Source organism: Galdieria sulphuraria (genome assembly GCF_000341285.1).
Source record: "Galdieria sulphuraria unplaced genomic scaffold scaf_35, whole genome shotgun sequence".
NCBI classification, from domain to species: domain Eukaryota; phylum Rhodophyta; class Bangiophyceae; order Galdieriales; family Galdieriaceae; genus Galdieria; species Galdieria sulphuraria.
The window spans coordinates 1-8,678 of NW_005178440.1; the positions used below are offsets into that span (position 1 = coordinate 1).

Below are 8,678 nucleotides of genomic sequence, written 5' to 3' on the forward strand. Positions count from 1 at the left end.
AGGAGTACAGTCCGTGAAAGCTACCTGTCGGAATTATGGCATCACCGTTATAAACGGGTAAGGTCACGGCAAGACTAGCCGTTAAATAGGCATTAAGTGTAAGTGTAGTAATACATTAAGCTGAAATGTACTAATAGACCGAGGGTTTGAATCATTTATTCATTTTTACTTATGATTTTAACAAGAAACAAAGAAACAATATAGAATTTATAGCATAAAATTATACCTTGGTGCTCATAGCGTAGTGGAACCACTCTGATTCCATTCCGAACTCGGCTGTGAAACGCTACAGCGGCAACGATACTAAAGGGGAAGCCCTTTGGGAAAATAGCTCAGCACCAAGGTTTTATTCTTTATAAAAAAAAATCTTTTTGAAACTAATATATCGTAAAATATTTTCATTTTCTTTTAAATATTTTTCAAATACTTCTATGACCTATGCAATAATTGAAAATAGTGGAAAACAATTCTTTACACAACCAGGTAAATTTATTGATATAAACCATATCAAAGCAAAAGTTGGAGATATAATCTATTTTAATCGTGTGTTATTATTAAAAAGTAATAATGTAGTGGAAATAGGATATCCATTTATAAACCAAATAAAAGTAAAAGCAAAAATTTTAAAACATTTTAAAGATAAAAAAATTAGAGTGTATAAAATGAATGCAAAAAAAGGAACCAGAAAAACAAAAGGGTATCGAAGCTTATGTACAAGAGTATTAATAGAATCTATAGAAAATACAGAAAATATTCTAAAATAACATAATAAAAGAGAAAATCATATGGCTCATAAAAAGGGTAGTGGCAGTACCAAAAATGGAAGAGATTCAAATTCAAAAAGATTAGGTATAAAAAAATTTGGTAATGAATTAGTATCTTCAGGAAACATTATTGTTAGACAAAGAGGAATGAAATTTAAACCCGGTAATAATGTAGCTTTAGGTAAAGATTACACTATTTTTTCTTTAATAACTGGTAAAGTATCTTTTAATAAAAAATATAAAAATTACACGATTGTGAACGTACAATCACTTGAATAAGTAAAGTTAAATAATTAATAAATTATATTTATATTTTTTATATAAATCATGAAATTAACAAGAAAGAAAAGTATTCTTTTATTGGAAGATGGAACCATCTTTAAAGGCTGGTCCTATAATCAAAATTTTACATGTTTTGGAGAAGTTGTATTTAATACAGGAATGACTGGATATCAGGAAATTATTACTGATCCAAGTTACTATGGTCAAATTACAATATTAACTTATCCCGAAATAGGTAATACAGGGTTTAACATAGAAGATAATGAATCAAAGGATATAAAAAGTTATGCTTTAATCGTAAAAAATTTTTGTTTATTCTCTTCCAATTGGAGAATGCAAACATCTATGTTAGACTATATAAATCATCTGAAATTACCAGTTATATTTGGATTTGATACAAGATCATTAGCTAAATATATTAGATCAAAAGGATCAATGAACGGCTGTATATCAAATGAAGAATTTAAGATATCATCCTTAGCTAATAAACTAAAACAAAAACCTAAAATGAAAGGTTTAAATTTAATTCAATATTTAGATAATACTAAAAATTATAAATGGGCTAATTTGGGAGAGACCTTATTAAATAGTCATAGATTATATTATTATGCGAATAATGAAAATACAAATGTAAACATAGAAAAGAAAAAAAACAAATATAATTGTCTGAAAATTTGTGTTATAGATTTAGGTACTAAATTTAATATTTTAAGAAACTTTAATAAAAAAGATTGTTTTGTTAAAGTATTTAAAAATAATATAAAGATTGAAGATATAAAAGATGAAAATCCAGATGGCATAGTATTATCTAATGGCCCTGGTGACCCGTTAGCGTTAAATGATGAAATTCAATTAGTAAAAGAAATAATAAAACTAAATAAGCCAATTCTTGGTATATGTATGGGGCATCAGTTATTAAATATCGCATTTGGTTGCCAAACATTTAAAATGAAATTTGGACACAGAGCAATTAATCATCCTTGTGGTTTATATTTAAAAGCAAAAATAACAAGTCAAAATCACGGATTTTCAGTTGATGAAATTTCTATAGACAAAAATTTCATATATATAAACAACTGGAATTTTAATGATAATACCATTGCTGGAATGAGTCATAAAATTTTGCCTATTTTTTCAATTCAATATCATCCCGAAGGAGCACCAGGCCCTCACGATACCGATGATATTTTTATAAAATTTATAAATATTATTCAATTATATAAAAGCAATAATACTATAAGAACAATAGAGCCTATTAAATTTTAAGAAAAAGCTTCATGCTCAAATAACATTTTAAGAATTTGTGTTCCACGAATTTGATTAAATAAGGGTAAATGTCCTAGAGGCGCATTAAGGTTCCAAATAAATTCATCCGGATAACGACACAATTTATTATTATTTTTCCAACCAATATTTTGAAAAAATAAATTCCAATTTTTTGAATTTTTTAACCAAATGTTTTTTTGAATACTAAATCCAAATCTGTTATCAGAATATTTACTCCATAAGCGATCTAAACAAATAAGCTTATCAGAAGGTAAAATCTTAATATCAGTAAAATAAAACCAATATCTTTTATGCAAACTCGGTTTACGAAGACTAAGTAAATAGATGTATGTAAGTTCATTAGCAGCTTTAAAATCTTGTTTAGATAATAGGTCTTCTATTTGTATTAGGCTTACTGAGCTAGAATTAATATGTGTTTCAGATATAGGCATAAAAGTTCGAGATTGTATTATATAAAAAGTTAATTTTTATTTTTTTTTATATACCCTTTAAATAGGGTTAAATAATTTGTAATATTGCAAATTAATAATAAAATAATTAAAATTAATAATGGAATATAAATAATATATTTTATAGGATGAAGCTTGTAAATATTATAATATTTATATATATTATATATATCTTTATATTGTAGTTTACCATTATAAGTGAAAGTAAATAATGTATATTTATTAAAATAACTATATTTAATTATAGATAAGTAATAAGTAAAAAAATCATTTAAAAGTAAATAATAACAAACATTGAATCTATTTTCTTCTCTTGCTAATTTAAATTTATTATTTGTAAAAATAGTATAAAAAAAGAATTTCGAAATATAATCCATTAAATTTAAAATAATAGTTTCTAATAAATAGCTAATTTCTATGTGAGAAAAATCAATTTTTTTTATATAAATATTTATAAAAACAAAAAACTTTTCATTTTCAATAGCAAATTTTTGAGTTAACCACCAAGAACTTACTTGAGCTTTATTAAGCTTATAATCAAGAGTAAATACATTATTAATAACTTTTCTTAAGATCTCAAATAATAAATCATTTAAGTAGTTATTATTATTAATTATTAAATCGTTTGTATGATTTATAACATAATCAAAATTATGAAAAAAGTTTTCAATCTCTGCTAAAAGTAAAATAAAAATACGTCTTCTTATATAAGAAGAAAAAACATTAAATGGTTTAATAAGAAAAGTATTATTATAATATTGTGAATATGATTTAAGATATAAAATAGAAAAAATGTATGCCATTCTAGATGAATACATAGTATTAATAACAATAATATTAATTAAATAATCATAAATAGAAATTAGAAACTTATTTTCACTTTATTAAAATTTATGAAACGTGTAAATAAAAAAGTATATTTAATAGGAGCTGGACCAGGAAAAAATGATTTAATTACAGTCAAGGCTAATGAAATTTTAAAAAACGCTGATGTAATAATTTATGATTCTTTAATTAATCCCTCGCTATTATACGAAATACAAAAATACACATATAATAATAAAAAATACATTAAAGTAAAAAAAAAAGAAATTATAAGTCTTTATCACAAATAAAGATTATAAAACTTATTATATATTATAATAAAAAAAACCTATGCGTAATTAGATTGAAAAGTGGAGATCCACTCTTATTTTCAAGAGGAGGGGAAGAATTAATAGAATTATTAGCCAATGATATTCAAGTTGAAATAATACCAGGTATAACGACTGGAATATCTGCTTATAGTTATAATAAAATTCCACTGTCACATAGAAAATGGAATTCATCAATAACTCTAATAACTGGTGAAATAGCATCTTTAAATAAGATTAAAGAAATTAATTGGCAAAATATAATTATAGGATCGGCCAGTCTAGTTATCTATATGGGAATTCATAATTTGTTTCTAATTATAGATTATTGCAAAATTTATGGAAAAAATAATGAAATTCCTGTAGCTTTAATCCGATGGAATACTTGGGAAGAACAAGAAGAATTAATAGGCACTATAGGTACTATAACTACACAAGTATATGATAAGAAATTTGGTCCCCCAGCTATTATACTAGTTGGTCCTCTAGTCGAAATAAGAACGATCATAAAATATTATTATGCAAAATTTAAATAAAAAATATATGAATACATATTATATATTAATGGCAAATAAACATTTTCTATTCAATTATGAACCAGTAGAAGAAGTTATAAGAGAAAGATATGAGAATTATAAAAATAGAAATTTAAACTTTAAGTTAATAACAGAAGATGATAAAAATTTTTTCAGCTTACGAGAAATAAAAAATATGAAAAAACTCATCCCAAATGAAGCTATAGCTATTATCTCTAATGACTCTGAATTTATTGATTGGTTAAAACTAAGGTTAACTTATGTGATAAAAGATCAGATAGAAACTGAATTATTTCTAATTTGATTAAATATAAACTATCTTTACCTATATGTACTAATATTAAAATTAAAACCATAGAAAAAGTCATACAAAAAACTAAAAAGAGAAAATTTAGAGAATAAATCCAATGTGGTAGGAGCTTTATGGCTTTTTAAAGCATAAAAAGCAATCTGATAAGCTTCTTGATATTTGTACCAAGGCAATGATGGCCATAAATGGTGAATTAGATGATAATTCTGACCTAAAATTAACCAATTCAATATTTTACTTTCATAAATTCTAGCATTTTTCCATCGATTTCGATATAAAAAAGGTTTATGAGGTAAATAGTCAAAAAAAAGACCAAGTAACAATCCAATTACTAAGGCAGGACAAAACCAACAATTTAACAAAAACATAATTAAATGAAAATAGTAGGCCATAATTATTATAAACACAATAAACACCCTATTAATAAGCCATTCGAAAAATTCATTATCTCTCCATAATTTTTTTTGAATAAAATAAATCTCGTGATAAAAAAAACGTGCAGCAATTAACCATAATGGACCGCCTTTGGAAACAAAATGATCGGGATCATTATTAGGATCATTAACATGAGCATGATGTTGTAAATGTACTCTCGTAAAAACAGGAAAAGAAAAACCAAGCATTAGAGCACTTAAATGACCAAGAATTTTATTAAAATTAGCATTGACATGAGCTGTTTTATGAGAAGCTTCATGAATTACTGTGCCAGCTAGATGTAAACTAATAACATTAATAATAAAACAAGCATAAATATTAATTTTAAAATATAAATAAGATACAATAGAACAGAACATGCTCAATATAGCGATAAAAAAAATAAAAAATGTAGGATTGAGAATAGATTTAGGAGGACCTAATAACGAGGAATTTGGATAAGCTATATATTTCATTATTATATAATCTAAAAAAAGAAAAGACAAAATAAACTAACAAAAAATAATTTATAAAAATAAATATCTTTGAAAAAATAAAAGAAATATAGATAAAAGAAATAAAAGCAGAGAAACTGCATTAGATATATAGTTTTGGTATTCCTTATAAGCTTGTTCTAAAAAAAGAGTTAGAGTCTGAGTTTTAGCAATAATATTGCCTGATATCATTAAAAGAGCACCAAATTCACCAATAACTCTTGCATTAGTTAAAACAGCACCAGAAAGAAAACTTCGTTTTATATAGGGAAAAATAACAAGCCAAAAAATTTGCCAAGAATTGGCACCTAAAGTTTTAGCAGCTTCTTCTTCTTGTTGATCAATTTTTGACAAAATAGGAATAATTTGTCTAGGAATTAATGGAAAGGTAATAAATTGAGTAGTTAATAAAATTCCTAACGAATTATAGGTTATTTTAATACCTAAATTCAATAAAAAGGATCCTAAATAAGAATATTTGGAATACAGCAATGTCATCATTAAACCGATTAAAATAGGTGATAAAGTTAAAGGAATATCTAATACAAATAGTAAAATTTCACGTCCCCAGAACTTCTGATGAGTTAAAGTCCAAGCCATCCACAAGCCTACAAGACTATTGAAAGGCACAACAATACAAATCAAAGAAAAAGTTAAACTAAAGGCATGAAATAAATTATAATCAAAATATGTACGAAATAAGGGTAAAATGCCACTGGCTAAAATGTCAGATAATAATGTAAACAAAGGAAGAAAAATAAAAAAATTTAAATAAGTTAAACTAAGAATTAAGATCAAATATTTAATCATAGCTAGATCTATCTAAGAGATTGAGAAGTAACAAAATAAATAAAGAAATAAATAACATAATCGTACCTATCACAGTAGCACTTTGATAATCATATTGTTCTAATTTTTGTGCAATTAATACTGAAACTACAAGGTCTTTGTATGGTAGATTTGATGATATTATAATAATAGAGCCAAATTCTCCAATTGATCTAGCAAATGATAATACAGATCCTGTAATGAGAGATGGTTTGATATAAGGGAAAATAACAAATAAAAAAATTTGCCAAGAATTGGCACCTAAACATATGGCACTTTCTTGAATTTCTTTATTAGAATCTAATTCTAATAATATGGGTTGTAAATTACGAATTATAAATGGCAAAGAAACAAATATCATTACCATAATAATAGCATTGGGAGAATAAATTAATTGCAATTTAAATATTTTAGAAAAAATAGAATCAGCTTGATAAGTTTTATAAAATGCTAAGCCAGCTAATGATGTTGGTAATGCCATTGGAATATCTATTAATATATCAATAAAAGATTTTCCCCAAAAAGAAATATAAGTTAAAACATATGCTATACATGATCCAAAAAATAGGTTTATTAAGGTTGCAATTAATGACAATTTTAAAGTGAGATAATAGGCGGATAGTGCTACTGGGTTAGTAGCAATACTTAAAATCTGATTCAAAGGTAATTTAAATACATTGAGTATCAAATTAAGAATAGGTAAAAACAAAACGGTACTAAAATATATGATCAGTAACAAAGGATTTAAAGTTTTAAAATATCTAAATGGAATCAACATGGACTATATAGTTTTATAGATAATTTACAAGTTATTTATTATATCTGGAAGAAATTTTATTATTAAATAAAGCAAGCATTTCCTTTAGGAAAATTTCAGTAGCTTTAGATTTATAGCGAAATGGATTAATCAAAATTGATAAATTTCTTTTTATTGTTATATTTTCAATCTTTGCCCAGTGAAGTATACCTAATTCTAATTCTTTAGCAATTGCAGAACTTGATACAAATGAAGCTCCAAGACCAGATTGAACAGCATTTTTTATAGCCTCAATTGAATTTAGTTCCATTTCAATTTTAAATTTACTTGTATCAATATAATGTTTTTCTAGTGTTTTATCTATTACTTTTCTAATGGTAGACTGACTATCTAAAGATATAAAACGTAATCTATATAAATCTTCCTTATTAATAGTATCCATTTTTACAAAAGGATGAGACTTAGGTAAAATTAATGCTAATTCATCTTCACCATATGAATAAACTTCTAATGTTGATTTTAGCTCATCTGGGACTTCTCCACCAACAAGAGCTAAGTCAATTTGACCATTAGCAATACTCCAAGCAATTTTACGAGTAGAATGTACTTGCAATTGTAGGGATACTTGTGGATAACGTTGCCTAAAAATTCCTATAAGGCGTGGCATTAAATAAGTTCCTAGTGTTTGACTTGCACCAATAACTAGAGTTCCTGTATGAAGATTCCTTAAATCTTCAACTGCTCTACAAGTTTCTTCACATAAAGATAAAATTTTACTCCCATATGACAAAATTAGTGATCCAGCTTTAGTTAATTTAGTTTGACGTCCTCCTCTATCAAATAAAGAAACATTTAATTGACGTTCTATATTTTGAATGTGTAAACTAACTGCGGGTTGAGAAATATATAAAGTTTCCGCGGCACTTTTAAAACTTCCTTCAGAGACTATTGCCTTTAAAATTTTTAATTGATCTAAAGTAAAAGGTAAGTCTTTCATATTAAGAAAAAATTAATATGGATATAATATATATAATATAATATATATTTATATTATATTTCAATTTTATTAATTTGATTTGAGAAGAATCAATAAGGTATAAATACTATGGATACAAGATTATTAATTGTACTGATTCCGGTTTTAGCTGCTGCTTCTTGGGCTATTTATAATATTGGAAGAATTCTTGTACAACAATTTAAAAAAATAAGTTCTTGAAATTTGAGAAAATAATTTATGGCTGTACCAAAGAAAAAAACCTCTAAGTCTAAAAGCAAATCGCGAAAAGCTAGTTGGAAAAACAAAGCTGCATTTGCAGTAACTAAAGCTTTAACATTAGCTAAATCAGTTTTTAATAAAGAGTCAAAATTTGTTTATAATCATGGAAAAGAAGAAAAACAAGAAAAAATAAGTAATTGATAACCTT

The 8,678-nt window shown here is 25.2% G+C and overlaps 4 protein-coding genes and 1 non-coding gene across 5 annotated transcripts; 2 read left to right on the plus strand and 3 right to left on the minus strand.

Moving 5' to 3' along the window:
• Positions 1–230: 230 nt before the first annotated feature.
• On the plus strand, positions 231–346 carry Gasu_nc0072. Its single transcript, XR_009833491.1, has one exon. It is a non-coding gene; the product is annotated as a 5S ribosomal RNA (ribosomal RNA).
• Positions 347–1,080: 734 nt separating this feature from the next.
• Positions 1,081–3,006, plus strand: Gasu_39960 ([pt] carbamoyl-phosphate synthase small subunit). The gene has a single exon (XM_005704914.1). The coding sequence runs from the start codon at positions 1,092–1,094 to the stop codon at positions 2,310–2,312; it is 1,221 nt and encodes a 406-aa protein (XP_005704971.1). The 5' UTR covers positions 1,081–1,091; the 3' UTR covers positions 2,313–3,006.
• A 1,659-nt stretch (positions 3,007–4,665) lies between these two features.
• Positions 4,666–5,590, minus strand: Gasu_39970 ([pt] beta-carotene hydroxylase). The gene has a single exon (XM_005704915.1). It carries the CDS (start codon positions 5,553–5,555, stop codon positions 4,773–4,775), a length of 783 nt encoding a protein of 260 aa, XP_005704972.1. The 5' UTR covers positions 5,556–5,590; the 3' UTR covers positions 4,666–4,772.
• Positions 5,591–5,626: 36 nt separating this feature from the next.
• On the minus strand, positions 5,627–6,980 carry Gasu_39980 ([pt] ABC transporter, sulfate transport, permease protein). The gene is made up of 2 exons (XM_005704916.1): positions 6,546–6,980; positions 5,627–6,487 (listed from the first exon to the last, which is right to left on the minus strand). Exons 1-2 carry the CDS (start codon positions 6,976–6,978, stop codon positions 5,703–5,705), a joined length of 1,218 nt encoding a protein of 405 aa, XP_005704973.1. The 5' UTR covers positions 6,979–6,980; the 3' UTR covers positions 5,627–5,702.
• A 292-nt stretch (positions 6,981–7,272) lies between these two features.
• Gasu_39990 ([pt] transcription factor) lies at positions 7,273–8,270 on the minus strand. The gene has a single exon (XM_005704917.1). The coding sequence runs from the start codon at positions 8,249–8,251 to the stop codon at positions 7,307–7,309; it is 945 nt and encodes a 314-aa protein (XP_005704974.1). The 5' UTR covers positions 8,252–8,270; the 3' UTR covers positions 7,273–7,306.
• Between the last annotated feature and the right edge of the window lie 408 nt (positions 8,271–8,678).